The 15,956-nt window shown below is 37.1% G+C and overlaps 1 protein-coding gene and 1 long non-coding RNA gene across 3 annotated transcripts in view; both read left to right on the top strand.

Moving 5' to 3' along the window:
• The window catches only part of LOC122574105 (pleckstrin homology-like domain family B member 1), a 58,428-nt gene that overhangs the window by 23,348 nt on the left and 19,124 nt on the right, over positions 1-15,956 (top strand). For both annotated transcript variants that reach the window (XM_043741273.1, XM_043741264.1), the window contains exons 2-5: positions 2,697-2,828; positions 11,408-11,581; positions 11,879-13,187; positions 14,666-15,608. In XM_043741273.1, coding sequence (XP_043597208.1) covers positions 2,699-2,828; positions 11,408-11,581; positions 11,879-13,187; positions 14,666-15,608 — 2,556 coding nt within the window. In that variant the 5' untranslated portion in view covers positions 2,697-2,698. The remainder of the gene's footprint in view (positions 1-2,696; positions 2,829-11,407; positions 11,582-11,878; positions 13,188-14,665; positions 15,609-15,956) is intronic.
• Positions 6,111-8,046, top strand: LOC122574245. The gene is made up of 3 exons (XR_006318961.1): positions 6,111-6,719; positions 6,791-6,983; positions 7,345-8,046. It is a non-coding gene; the product is annotated as an uncharacterized LOC122574245 (long non-coding RNA).

Here is a 15,956-nt window from a genome sequence, read left to right on the forward strand (position 1 = left end):
TTAACTGAGACGATTAAAAATAGTACACTGTTGACTCTACGCAGAAAAACGTTTTAATGGAATGCACAGCTGTGTTTTCGGCTTCCTTCTGAATTTCCCGATGTTTACACGTTTATACATGAAAAGGCGAATTGTATAAATGTTAGAGGAAATTTACTCTATCTACTATTATGGTTTTTCTTGAATTTGATTGGGTTACTTGTTACTTGAACGCATAAAAAACTACTTCTTCGTACGGTACAAAAATATAAAACAGTATATTTATCGAATATAATATATTAATATATAGATCGAATCGAGACATAGAAAATCCGACATAGATATACATATAAACATTTAATTTGCAAGAAGACCAGTAGTACGTAGATTAAATTATTATGGATAGAAAATAAGAGCGAGGGCTTTATGACATTGGAAACGTATAACAGCTCGGTAGATCAGTTTCTGAGAATTGTCAAAAAAATAGTACGAAGCGTAGATCTCATTGAACGTTGTAAATTGCGAATGGAATATAACGACCAACGACGACGTGAATTCTCACCGTGAGGAAGACTCGATGGAAACTGTCGTTCCAGTTGTCGACAAACTGCTACCGTTTATAGGGTTGTTCATCCCGTGCGAACGATCTTAACGAGTTGAAACAACTTTAATTAAGCGCATTACGCTAGGCCGTCCCATTGAACTTTGCCTGTCGTTGTCGTGCTCTGACACGAGGAAATAATGCCTTTCAGCTCGAATTACTACCGACTTACTGCTGAAGCACGTGTCCTATATACATATATCTATAAAAGAAATTTTTCACTTTTGACGAATCTAGAGAAAAATTTATTTAATTTTTTATTTGTATTCTATATTGAAATATTTCGTGTACTTCTTTTCGCCTTTTTGGACGTATGTATTATATCAAGAAATCGACGACGATCGTCAATTTGTTATATGATGATGCAACTATAGATTCAAGCTGGTTGAATTACGATTCTTGAATTTTATTGAGCGGTAATTTAAATTCCGATTAATTCGGTTAGCTTCGTGAATGTAAAACTTGGCAGCTTTGCGTTGAAACAAATTTCGCTAATCATAATCGCCGGCAAGTAAGACAGGAAATCGTTTTATTCATGGTCTGTTTCCCTTAATCTCGGCTGAAGATCCTTATAAATTTGAACATTACTCTACGATGACAAAGCAATATAATGTAACGTTTTATGAAACAGATACGTCATATATATTTGTCTTATTTATTGAAAAATTAATATACTTATATGTATAGTATGTACTATACCGTGCTGCCAGGAGATTAATCTAAATATGACTGAAATATTAAAATAAGCGAATCTGTTATCCAGAAATGTAAAATATCGAATATGTACATATATTAATAGTATGGCAAATTACTTCTTAAAATTTTAATGTTTCAAGCATTTCGCCGATCTAGCTTTCAAGTATATATCAGGAAAGCCTACAAGGTAAAAACCCCTCTTGAAAAATTTCAAGTACCTCGTGCTTCTAAACGAATATGTTAATCCTATTTAGATGCATTTATGGGGCGTTGTACATTATTATTTACAGAAATTACATATATATCCTTACATTACGCACGAATTATTATTGAACGTAGTACACAATTGCAACTTTTCTCTTCCCATTTCAAATCTCTCCCCTCTTCATTTTCTAACACACGCTCAGCCTGTAACTATTAACCACATGACCCAACATTTCATTTAAAAAGTTTCTATCCACTTTTAACTAACGTAATTACTTAATTTTTATACCTTTTCATTTAAAATAAAAGATAGAAAAGAACTTTAGTCGTAAAGCAGAAAATGACTATACCGTGAAATATCAACGTCAAATTACACAGGATCGTTTGTTGTCAGGACGTGGAAATTATGTAGACATCAGGATCACATTAAAAAGAAAAAGATCCTTTTTCACGTTCGTAGCACACGTTGCACCTCCTCCGCGAGGTGTATACCCACTAATTTTTCATGACCCGTGACTCCGGGACGAGGAGAATGGGAAGAAAAAAGAAAAAGAAGAAGAAGAAGGAGAAGGAGAAGAAGAAGGGAACGTACAGAAAAAGAATTCCGACCATCCCGCGGCGACCGGTTTCCTCTCGTTCTTGCGTTCCTTCTTCATTTATTTTTCTCATCTCGCGCCGGTAAATCGATCTCATCCCTGTGTCTTCGATGAAATCGAATTCGTCGTACCGATTGTCACTACACTTTTTAGCCTCGAGCGACTCTTGTAGCTCAATAAAACATTTAGCACGAAGAATTTGGAAATTCTATAATTTTTGTTACATGCCACGAGAGTGATCTTTCTCTACTACAATTAATAGTTTCAATTTAATTTGTTAATCTAATTATCCTAATTTTCTATACAATTTTAATTATTATACGCATATCTCGCGTAATAAGCTCATTGTCATCCCCACTATTTATACAAAAAAAGAGAGAAACAATTCTTTGCTTTATAATTTTCCCTTATTCATCTTTGAACACCAATAAAATCGTTTTTAATCTTTTAATGTCCTCTGGAAAGGGTGTGTTTAAAAAGAATGTGTCGAAACACCTGTTGAATGAAATTAATTTACTCGACGTTGCACTTCTACAAAGCGAATTATAACATCACGAAGACCCTAACGCAACAGAAATAATTCATTTTAACGGAGATTTTTCTGTATTTTTTCGATGCAGGCATGGCAACCGCCGGTCTTGAGGTGCGCGAGGCTGGACGAGCGTTGCGAGTGCAAACGGAAGCGCCGCATCTCGTTTCCATGGGAAGCGGACGTTTGTCAACGGCGGTGACCCTACATCCTTTACCCGAAGGTAAGACTATATACGCTTGCCGGATGTAATAGCGAATTGAAGATGCTAACGGTGGTGTACCCGACTGCGGTAAATAGCGTCTATCCCTGTTCGAACTCGTAAACGTGGCTTAAAGGTAACTCAAACTAATTTCGACGTGATCTAATGGATGGCTGAGTGTAGACGGGACTTTGAATCTGACTTTCTGGAGGAAAATAATACTGTACGAAGTTTTCAGGGTAACACGGTTGAGGGCTAATGTTATGAAATTCTTGAGGAAGTTATTGTTACTGCGGGACTCTGCATGGAAAAGAATGAATATATCTTATTGAATTTTTGGAAATTAGAAATTAGAAATGTGCTTAATAACTTTATGAAATTTGACCGCATTCAAACCGATATCGACTTACTCTATAGCTCTTTCCGAATCAATTTTCTCTTTTGGAATAAATTTTCATTATTCTAAGACGAGAAACGGGCAACTATCCACATCGATAAAATATAATATAACGAAACACATTCATTTACCGAGCATGAGAAAGAAAGGGTTTCTTTAGAAAATCAGTTAAACGTATAATTTTTTACTTCGCTTGTATCTCGAAGGCAATTAAGACAAATAAGCGTTTGCTAGATAACGCTGTATCCATAACAGGCAATGATTCATCAATTTTAATCCGTGATTCGAACATGGTAGTAATTCTGTCTGATAAAGCTTAATAATGCTATATAACTACTATCCAACGCGCTAGAAGTTCCACTTTGTGTGTTACGCAAATGACGGTGGGGAGAATATCTCTGGGAAATCAAGTCTAGTCAATTTCTTCGAAGCGATTTTCTTGGAATTTTGTCGTCTCTACGTTTCCTCGTTGTCTATAATGGACTACATTAAGAAGTCGAGAGTATTCTGAGCGTACATACTCTTGGTAATTAGGAAATTCGAGGAAGAACTATTACGATGCGTACTATTCCGTATCTTTATTTATAAATTATTCGTATAATTCATAAACCCATTTAAAAAGTTTTTTAAACATTAAGGACCATTAACGGTTATTCGTTCTATGGTGCTACGTACATTAATTTTCACTTATTTATCACATCATCACGAGTTTTATTAAAATGATTGATAAGCCTAATTACAGTAAATCAATTATAAAAACGCCTTTCAGACAGAATTTATAACATTTATATAATCTGTCAAACATGGGGAAACCGAGAGTCATCGATAACGGGGCCACGAGCGGCGGTACGATGCGCAATTAGATGGTCGCGTAATTAACTTGATAAAATTCATCTATCCGTAACATCATCCAGCTGATGGATCTATTTAATACTGAAATAATCGAGACATACCGGGATTTCTCGCGTGCTAAAGGGCGACGGAAAATTTTTAGAAATACAGCGAAGACGCGACCGGAAGCCGAGAGGTCCTCGACGCACGTGCATCGGTGTCGAAACCGGAAAAGAGCCGACCGAATACAAATATTTGCATTCACCGCACCGAACAGATCGAACGGGTCGAACCGTTTGGCCAATAATAATAAAGAATCGCAATTAGTAAAAGCAAGGTTCCTCGCGAGGAAACTAAAATTTCGTAATCGGTTTTTGTAATTTCTCGAGCGGTCCCGATACGATCGGTTTTCCGCGGAAAGAATTCGAAGGAGAATAGGGTGATGTGTAACGATCATAACGTCGATGGAACGAGATAACGATGACGTCGCGTCTGTAGTATTCGTGTTTTCCGCGGAGCGTGAGACTCTTCCTGTGCGATGGATGCACATGCATAATTCCATAGTTTGGATTTCTGAAGAATTGGTTTGCTTGGATGGTAACAGGATACAAAGCGACGAATTTGTTGTACATACATGTATTATAAACATATCGCGAACGAATTGCCAAACTTATGATTTAATTAGAGCTAATTAATGGACACGAAAAGTAACTTATTGGAGCGTCCAAGTAAATTAAATTCTACGTACCTCGAAACAAAAGTTCAACTATCTATAAATACAATCGTGTTACATTTCCAATTCGATCTACTATCTAAATTCTGTCCCATTGAAAAAATCGTGCCGATCAAATATTTAACCGGTTCCTTGGAAGCTTCACCAGTCGGACTCGACGACGGTCGATATATCGATGTGGACACTACGATCCAAGATACTCCTTCTTTTTTTCTTTATTCGCCTCTCGTGAAGCTCTTCGTCATTTCTATGCGTGCATTTTATGTCCGTGTACGTGCGTCCAATAAAATGACACTGTGTAAAAACGGTTGATAACCGCGCCGGAAAAAGTGTAACACGGTGAGAAATGTTTCTCTGTATGGCAATTACGGAAACTTCTCTAAATCGATAAGAAAGCAATCTCGAGATAACAATAAATTAGTAGGAAGAAACCAAGGGATATATCGATGAATTTACTTGACTTGTATTATTTTTCCTGTTTCTCCTTTGACGTAGAAAGCGTGGAATTCATGGTATTGATGCAATTTGGAATTCTTCGACTCGTGTGCGGTCCGCGTTCCTTGCATATATCTGTTGCTCGTTGTGTTTATTCGTTTTATCGCTACTGCAAGATTCTTGTAGAGCGGTAAGTTGTATCGTATTTGACGTTGAAATACCAAGGTATACTTTTGAGAGCTATAGGTTGGAATTTGATGTTTTCTTTTTTGGGCTTTTGTTTAACGCTGATTTCTTTGCAATCTTTTTCTGGAAATAGTAAAAGTTCTATTTCTTTCGACGGCCCTAATTAAATAGTAGTTGCAGTTAAACGTAAACAACTTAACTACATTGTGTTCAGAAATCATCAACGTAAATCACGTAAGTATTTACACGTCACGTTTTGTACGCGGTTTCTTCGCGCTGCGAAGATTTCAGCAAACGTGTCAGAAATAAACCTTGCGCGAAGGAACGTATACCCAGAATCGAGGAAATTTTATTTTGCGTCTGCCAACACACTCGAACTTTTACGAAAGTACACGAATCCAAACAGCGCACTAATTCTACGACATCTACGGCATTTATAGACCTCACCAACTAGAACTTCCTCTATCGCTTAATTACGCAATCCTTAATATTTCCTTTTTAAAACCTCCTTATTCCATTCAAAAACTGCGAATTCGCCTGATATCAAAAGAACTTCCGTTCTCTTAGAAATGACCTCGAACGATCCAATTAACATAAAGATTCCATATTCGTTCCATTGCTATTCCTTCTCCTCGATCTCTGATAAGAAAACATAGAGTTGGTCTAACGCCTATCGCCTATCGCGCAATTAGTATCTAATTACATGGCAGTCGTGTAACAATGCATGAACTTGATATTCCGACCGTTTTGTGACAGTAAAACAAAGTAGGAAAAAGTGAATAGCACGCGGAAGAAGTAAACGTAGACGAAGAAAAGGAAGAAGATAATGACGATGACGAAGAATGTGAAGTAAAAGAACTAGAGAAAGAAGAAAAAGTCGAAGAGAGAAAAAATCGTAAGATAACGCGATGTTCGTGTACATTGACGCATATGAAATAGGTAAAAAAATATGAGAACGAAGTAAAAGTGGAGAAAAATGGAGAAAAAGATGAAAGACGATGATGACGATGAAGAAAAAGAAAAGGCGAAAGAGAAGGGTAGAAAAGATCATAAGGCAACGTGGTGCCCATGCATATTCACGCGTGGAAAGTGCGCGTGCGTAGCTGCGCATATGACGCCTCTGTACGCGGTATATAAATGGCGTAAAGGCGTTTACGCGGTCGAAGGGGAGTTGGAGAAGAGGACAGTAACCCACAAGGAACGTTCTGTCTCATAAGCGTGGTGCGTTGCACTTAAATATAGTCGGTGCATAGAGAGGAAGATAGAGAAAAGTTCACGCATACGTATACGCGTACGTACCGTTGCGGTGGAAGAAAGATAGAAAAAAAGTGTAAGAGAGAAGTGGAGAACGCAATATAAATTATTGCATGAGTCAATCCTCAAAGTGCCGTATATTTTCAGGCGACGCGACGTTCGTTCTTCTCGTCGGCCTATTATTCTCTTTTAGCAAAACGGGCTCCCTGCTTGTTTGGAAGTAGTACACTCACGGATTCGAAAGGTCGACAGTATAATAGTATGTACCTTTCGTGGGCTGTTTCCTACGTCGCAGACGTTTCTTGGATCTTTCGCCTAAAATTCAATAATAGGAAATCCCGTAAGATATTTTTGCTTCGTGTTATATCAAGCGAAGTTTTTTACGATACAAGATGTAAAATGCAGAATAAGGTAGAAATCGAGATTTCGATATTGCCCGAAAGAATTAAACCGTACAGATTTGGCTAATCAAATCGATCGAACCTACGAATTACCACGGCCGTCAATTATCAGAAACCGACATAATCGCGCTAAATATCGTATTAATCTTTATCGATCGATCGATCGATGCATTTCGCAGTCGCATTAACCTGATCCGCCGGATAGATATCAACAAAGACTGATCTATCTGTGGTACGCGCGACCTCGCGCGTAGAACAAAACGATTGTCAGAAATTAATCTCCCTGTTTCTCGTTTTCAGTCCGTAACTATCCGACGTCATTGTTTGACCAGCTTTTAACACGTTCAACTAGGCTTGAGCCGCTGATGGTTTAAAGTGCTGTGTCGGCGCAAGACACCGTCATGCCTCAAAACAGAGTTGTACGTTTTTAACACTTTGGACCGTGTGTCTTGTAACTGCGCTGCGTTAGTGTTGATTTTGTACTACAGCCGAGAGAACAGTTAAAAACTCTGTTGACAGATGGAAACAAATTTCTTTTTTAAAACAGAAATACTCAAATTAGTGATGTGAAGCATCGAAATTCTTCGTTTGGAAAAGTGAATATGAATACATATGTACTATGGAACACTATGAAACACTATGAAACATTATGAAACACTATGAAACATTATGAAACACTATGAAACATTATGAAACATTATGAAAATATGTATATGTAGTTGTTATGAATAATTTAAAAACACGTAGTTATTTATATAAATAAAGAGATTTTAACGCATAAATTTCCACTATCAGATGGTTTTACAACGTTTATACGTATGGATAACGATATCATTTTCTTACCACGTTTGGGATTATGACACATTAAAAGACAATTTGTCTTTCGTTATCTAAGAAGCAGCTTTATTTCTTCCAAGATAAAATGGATATAGCGTTCAGATAACGTGCAAGATAAACAAATTGTAGCTGGATTATTTATGAATATATAAAAAGAAAGAAAAATACACTTTTGTAATTTAGCATAAAAGTTTTAAACTTTTTGCTTTAATTTGCTTTTATATGAACGTGTTGAGGAAATTTTTTCTTTTCTTTTTCCTTTCTCTTTTTTTCTTTTCTTTTTTTTCTTTCTTCTTTTTGAGTGGAAGGGTATGTTTTCGAACGTGCATAAAGTAAGTAGTAATCTACCACTCTAACGAACTGGATAACCATCGTTTAATGTCGACCAAGGACGCAGATAAAGAAAAAACAATAAAAAAAATTTTAGAAGTTACTCATTCTTACATCGTTATGAATGTTAGGTGCAGAAATTGATCACTTTCACTTACCAAAGCGCTTGCAACCAACCCCTTCCCTGATAAATTTTCAATTCCGATCATTACATTCCATCGAGTTTGGAACCAATTTTAAACCTATTACACTCACCTACATATTTCCCATCTCTCTAAGAAGCCAAGTAATCAATACGTATCCCGATGCGTGAACAACATAGGAATGCAACAGTTTCGCTAAGATATCGTAATGCCAGAATATAAAAAGATCACAGTAAAGTTAAGCATGAGCTAACTTAGGCTGATCAAAATCGTGCCGAGCACAACACGTTCTCGCATCTGTTTTTTTTCTTTTTCGTAGGAATAGTACTGGCTTCATTGAAATTTATAGCCGAACTATATCGTGCTATAGACAAATCACACGATAGATGTCTCCTACAAAAAATTTAGGAATTGTCTGAGAGACGATGTATATGTAGACGATATGTCGTCTATGTATACGTGGAACGTATATGCATACTTTAACGCTATGATTGTCATTGACAAAATAGCTAGTCGATCGCACCAATAAATTTTCGGAGCGAAAATAGTTAAAAATTTCATCGATTCGTAGTCGTATTAAGAATCGTTTAGTGTACAGATTGTATATATGGAATGGTGCTCTGCAAAAATTAGTGGAATTACAGTTTGTAGTGTTTGTAGATTATCGATACGATCCGCTGGCTACGTTGTAATTGCGTAGGGCTCTCGAAATCGCAGCGACGGATCGCTCGGATTTATCGGGTGTTACGCAACGTCATCAATTTTGTTAATGTATTGCTCGCAAAGCTAACACTGGAATGTAGATAGAGCTGTTTGTGATTGAGGTACTTTACATTTTGAAGAGCAGAGGACTCAGAAAAGGAGGAATGAAACGAAATGAAAAAGAATAAAAAGAGAAAAAAGGATTCAAAGGTGGTAAAAAGGAATAAAAAGGAATAGAGAAGTAGAAGGAAATGGAAGGAAAGAAAGGGGAGCAGATTGGAGCGCGTCGCGTTCTGCCGACTGCAAAATAGACGAGACTGACTCCTCTGCGCGAGGTATATTTTGAACGTTGCGTGGCGGAAACTTTTCCAAAAAGACCGAAAATGTGCGAGAGTGCACGACCGCGCCAAAACTAAATATAACAGCCAGTCCTTTGTAGAATGCGCCACGATTTACTCGCTGCTCTCGCAGATTGGCGCGCGCGTACACCCAGAGTTATTTCGCGCTAATGATCGAGCCGACCCTTTCACGGAGAATATCCTGCGAAAAGGAGCGTGCGCTTTTTCTTTTTCTTCTTCTTTTTCTTTTTCGTGTTAGGTCGCAATGCCGCGTTTCTACGCCCTTTTACTCTCGAATACGATCGATCGTCTAAACGGAAAGAGCATTTCATATCATACGGAGGTAACTAAGTTCCCCTGTCTTTATCCTCGATTTTGCATAATTCGCTTTTCCAACTATAAACAATCCAGTTGGCTCGTTTGATCGAATTGCACAAGAAGATGGAAGTTATCCGGCAGATGTATTATTAGAGTGACTTGACGAATCTCTAACTAAAGATCTGCATAATAAACTATTATATAGAAAGTTATTTACAGTCTCTTTGATTAAAGGTTATTTCACGCACCGATTGCATCGTTAGAATGCACGACATGGTTGTTTTCTTCTAACTTGAGATAGCGAACGTTTGTCCCTTATGTTTCTACTGTATACGTTTTTGGTAACATATTGAGAAATTGAAATAAATTTACACAAAGCTATATTAAAACGTTAAATTCTATTTTCATTTTGTAAGTATACGCGTTTTGTTATTTTTGATGCAACTAAATATAATGCTTTAAAGAACATTATTTATTTTGATATTAATACTTAAAAATTTTTCTGTTATCTCGTAATCAAATGCTGCAACAAGCAAAAAAGCTATAAATATAAAATTAAATAGAAAGTTAAATCCGTAACACCTCGATTTCAATATTCGCCTAATTCATTATGTCTTCTTTGACTTTTCTCTCGGCTTAAAAATTTCTCTTAAGAAAAAACCAATTAACCATGACTTAATACGTACATAATTCATTGCATCCCTACGCGGCAGCTAATTGTCCAATCAAGCAGATGCTACAATGAATTTCTTCAAGTTGCTTAATTTAAGCGCATTGTTAATACGCGCAGATGCATAGCACACCGGAGGGAAAATGAATCGTAATGCATGTTTAGAATGTACGTCCTAGCATTCGTTAATACGTTAAAAAAAAGAATTCCACTTATCAATGGAATATTACAAAGACCAGAGGGACTGGGCTTGCTATCATAATCCATGTTAAATGGCGACTGCAAATAGTATGGATGACATGTAGATCGAAGGTTTTAGGATCTTGATCGCGTTGAAAATGATACGGAATACACGGAAGCTGCTCGAATAAATGCAACTCTCACGATAGCGTTTCTGAAAAGCTGGATAGAGCTTAGAGTCGTGCATAGAGAATTGGAACAACATGATTTCATGATTTGCTGAATTACAGCGGAAAAGAATAATAATGAAACATTAATATGTATAAGAAATACTCAAAAGTAATAGCAAGTATCTTTCTTATTCATATTATCTGTTACCACGAATCTACAATTCAATATTCAGCATTCGGTATACCTACATACGTGAGTATATGTAGAATGCCTGTGACGCTTTTCATGCAACTTCGAAAGCCAAGATAGTTAATTGTGAATTGCAAGTTTAGCTAGTTTTGGCAGTGGTTTCCTTACCATTTAGAATAATAGTTGAAATTGTTGAATAGTTTCGCATTTCTCGGAAACCGAGTTACCATTAGCATTACTCTCAAATGTAGCGCACACTCTGTACTCCAGCTTATTTTCGTCGCATTCTCTCCAGATCTCAACTCGTTCGATGTTTGTGCCCGAGTATCTTTCGAATCCTTCTGCGTAGAATGCCAATTGTTCGTGGATTCGTTATAAAACACTTTAAACAATTGTTATATCCTTAATATAAAATAAAAGTTCCAAGTTTCTTAATAATTAGTTACATTTCGTACTTTCTTAAAACGTACAATTTTTTTGTTTAGGTAAATTAACCCTTGGATCGAGTCGAGATGCGGATATTTCTGTTGTTGGTACCGGCGTCGAGTCCATTCATTGCACGATTGAAAATAATAACGGCGTGGTCACTCTTCACCCCATAAATGGAACTACGGCAGTCGATGGTGTATCGATAAATTCACCAGTGAGACTCGCTCAAGGTAAGACCTTGACTCAGATACGAGTGACCAAGTATAAACTTTTTGTAAACCTGCTACTTGGCCAATTTACACCATCGAAATTAAACCTCATGTTTTGTATTTTATATTTGTATTTGTATTTGGTATTTAGCATTATATACTTCATGTACTTGGGATATTTCGTAAAATTTCGTCTCCTTGTAGGAAAAGTGTAATTTTTAAGTGTGTAAGATATAATTTGAAATATAAAAATCTACATACCTAAAAATATATTAAGAATATTTTCACATGACTATAAATGGGAATTTAACGTTTCAGGTTGCATGCTGTCGATCGGTAGATCGAATTACATGCGCTTTAATCACCCAGCCGAAGCGAAACAATTACGATCGGTACTGCCACATTCGAGAATCTCCATGGCGCCTATAAGTTTCTCCCTACCGGACAACCAGCTGCAGGAGAACTATCATTTGGAAAGAAAACCACCGGTGGCGCCACGAAAATCGCCAAGAAATTCCTGCTCGGACGAAGAAATAGGTTTCCTTGGAAAACTAACGAAATTCGAAATGTTATCGAAACAAAATAGAAACAATTGCGTCTCTCCAAAAGTGTTCCCAGCGGGTGCTATTACCACGAACGTGCCTGCCGATCAAATTCTCGGTCACTCGAGATCCTCCAGTTTAATCTCCCTAAAAAATGGCAATAATAATTCACCGCTACAAAACTTAACAAACTTAGAAAGAAGTCGTTCGAACACGCCATCCTTTAATTCATCCTCACCCGCCCATTTTCTCAATACATCTTCCCCAGGTAGCTGTTTCGCCTCTTCTTCTCCTAACTATTATAGCGATGAGAATCGTCAAAGATTGGATATCAGAACACCCAGCAGATCCAATACGCCTAATCATCAGCATCAAAACATTTCATCGCCGAATCATAATCAGATTCAGATGTATTCAACCGCAGAATCCTACCTAAAAACCTACAAACCATACTACCGAGATAGCAATAACGAGAACAACCAAAATTCTCATATCCTTCAAACGATATCGAAGAACAATGTGAATCAGGGAGGTCTTATGTCACGAAGCTTCACCTGCCAAAGGTCGAACGATCTCGACGACTTGACGACAAGGGATTTCGACATGAGTCAAAGTTTAATTGTTACCAAGACTACAACAACCGAGTATGTTCAGTTGGAAAAATTTGGTTCGAATCCTAATATTTGCAACAGTCCCAGTAACGGGAATTTTTGTGGTGGAAGTTTGAGAAACGTGGCTGGAGCGCAGGGTTTTGGTTCGAATCCGAACATCAAGAGGATACAGCCACCGAGTCCTGCGTTTAATCGTAATCCCAAGTACAGCGAGCCAAAGAGAAGCTTTGGACGGGTGAAGAGCCCGACTCCTAGCACCGGAAGTGGTTGCTCGTTGGAGGAGCTACGAGAGAGACAGATTGACGCAGAGAATAAACGGAGAGAGGCGGAGAACAAGAGGAAACAGGCGCAAGAGGAGAGGCTACGAGAGCAGGAGGTCGAAAGGCAAGAGAAAATGAGACTCGAGGAAATCCTTGCTATGTGCGCGGAGTACGAGAGGCAGAGCACCGTTGAAAAGCCGAGACAACCTAATAGGTGAATGGGTTATTTGCATTTTTTGCGAGAAGATTCGAACTTATCGCGAAACACCTGCAATTCTGTTTTGATACGTCATCTAAGACCATAGTACGTTATGTTGCGTACATTACAAGCAACTTTAGGTTTAATCCCGTTACCCTTTTTTGGCAAAGAGTAGCTGTCTATCTTGGTTGAAAGAAAATAGAAAAGACAGAGACTGTTCTCATGCTACAGCGATATTATTTTCTTAAGGGTAAATTCTACCATAAAGTGAGCTTTTTAACCCTTTTAGTGGCGACCAAAAGAATTGTATCTAAGCGAAGAATACCGAACCAATTTGATGTAATTTGGTAAGGTTTGAGAAAGGAACCATAAAAAAAGGTAAGAATGATATTTGCAAAATTCAAAAAGGAACATAGAAACGAAATAAAGAGAGAATAAATTAATGCCAATTGTATTTCAATATTTGTTGAAAATCGTACTAATAATATTTAATCAAAATCGGTAGGAAAAATGGAGAAATCAGTTTTCTTTTATAAACAGTATTTGCAAATAAGAAGAATCATCGTTTGGCCATAGTTTGATGTAGAAAACGTAATGTAAAGTATAAATACTGCATTCTCAATTATTTGTAACAAAATTTCTAATATCAAAACACAAAACTAAATGATAATCCCATGATGCGCAGCAAGCGTCAGGAGGATTACTTGCTCCAAAACAAGTGATTCGTGTAGCTGGTATAACATCACTGAAATAACATTCTAATATTATTATAAACATTTTCGATTGTCTGGCTGCTGAAAACGTATAATACTCACTTACTATTTCCAACACAAATAATTTACTTATCTTTGATGGTTACTAATGTGTACACCGTATAATCCTTTATTGTACAGATTACAAATTGTGCGTGATCTTCGCACAGGCCCAGCAAAAATTTTACTCTCGTCATGTCGATGCAAGATTATTTTGTGATATTCTGTTCTAAAAAGTGTTATATAAACCTGTGATTACGGTCTCAAGCAAATTTCATGTCGAATTTTCTTATGACACAGGCGTATATACAGCCTCATCGCGGAATATATAACTCGTTAGTTAAACCCATAAACTATTTTTTCAATTTCAAAGATAAAGCTTTCTCGCGACGCTAATAGTAAGACACCATCGCATACGTAACGATGTATCGTTGTTCGGCACTAAAAGGGTTAAGAGCTTTAGCCAATCTTTTTAGCAACTTTTTTACAAAAGTCTTGTACAACTTTTTCCGTCAGCATTTTGTACATATAGTTATCCGTATTTGAGTAACAGTCACAAGTTTATTCTTCTTTATTTATATATTATATAAATCAATAATGATGATAATCCAATAACACTAACTTTTAATTTCAATACATATACGTACATCACTAAATATAGAACTAAATATAGAGGTTGTATAGTTTTCAAACTATAGATATATAGACTTCAGTCTACAACATCTTCATTTTCTTTCACAGAATCAAAACAAATGGCTCTCTACCACGAGACAAGCGACTCGGTTATAATTCACCTTTCGACAGCCCGAAGAGTCCATCTAAAAATCAACCACACTTCTCCTTCGACACTACGAAACAATCGAATTCGGCTTCATACGAGAACGTATGTGTGCAAAATTCAAAAATCATATTCCAAAATGGTAACTCGCCGAAAAATCGTCGAAACCAGGCGACAAATCATACAGACAGTCAAACAGACAACATACAGAATCATCCACAAGCGATCACGCCGAACAACAATAACAACTGCCAATCCGTGATGTGGCCAAACATTCATGGCAACGGGGACCATAGTTTTTGCGGTTCGATCTCACAAGTTCGTAACTCGGATTATGAGAATACGGCAAACGATGGGTCGATGTTCAACAATAACAGTGGGAATTACACGCAGATCGTCGACCTAACGAAAGACACTTATGGAACCATCCAACTGAATGGGGCAAGGATTAACGGACAACCAAATAAGTATTCACGAAACTACGACAATTCGATAAACGGGAACGTGAGCCTGTACGAGAATATGCTGATTAATTCTGTACAGAACAACAATCAAAACAATCATTCCATGCCAAAGAAGAATGGCCAGTTATCGAAATCGTGCGAGATGATCGAGAATAAGCTGGCAATATCTAACGACGACCTTCTAGAGGCTATCGAGCAGCTTTCCATGCTTTCCAAATCCAAAGAAATTTGCACGATTCCCAAAAAAAACAATTCGGAGAAGGACAATGCGAAATCGAACGAGGCTAAGGCTGATAAGGAAAGGAAGGAACTCGAAGAGGAGGATAGAAAGAAGTACATAGAATTCCTTCAGAACGAGAAATTACATATCCTTGGTAATATGGACGTATTAAAAAGGAGCGTCGCAGATATTGAGATCCAGGAAGAGGAAATTAGTAGGGAGGTCCGTTATTTAATTCCTTTTTCTTTTAACTGAAAGATTTAACAAATTTTAACTATACATTCTACCAACTTTTTGAAATCAAAGATTTTCTTTCAAAAGGAAAAATGTTGTTACCATCGTTAGTGTGCAGTAGTTTTCGTCTCTTTCCCATTTCTTATCTATGAAAATAATACAAGAACTTATTTTCATATTATTACATAGTATATTATTAGGTTATGCACGCACTCTCGCTCACATCAATGGAAAGTTCAATTTCCTCTTCTTCTAATAACAAAAATATCAGCTTGCAGTCGCATCATTAGATGCGCACACACACATCTAACTAAATGAATGCCATTTTCGTAAGTG

This window comes from Bombus pyrosoma, linkage group LG2 (assembly GCF_014825855.1).
Source record: "Bombus pyrosoma isolate SC7728 linkage group LG2, ASM1482585v1, whole genome shotgun sequence".
Classification (NCBI taxonomy): domain Eukaryota; kingdom Metazoa; phylum Arthropoda; class Insecta; order Hymenoptera; family Apidae; genus Bombus; species Bombus pyrosoma.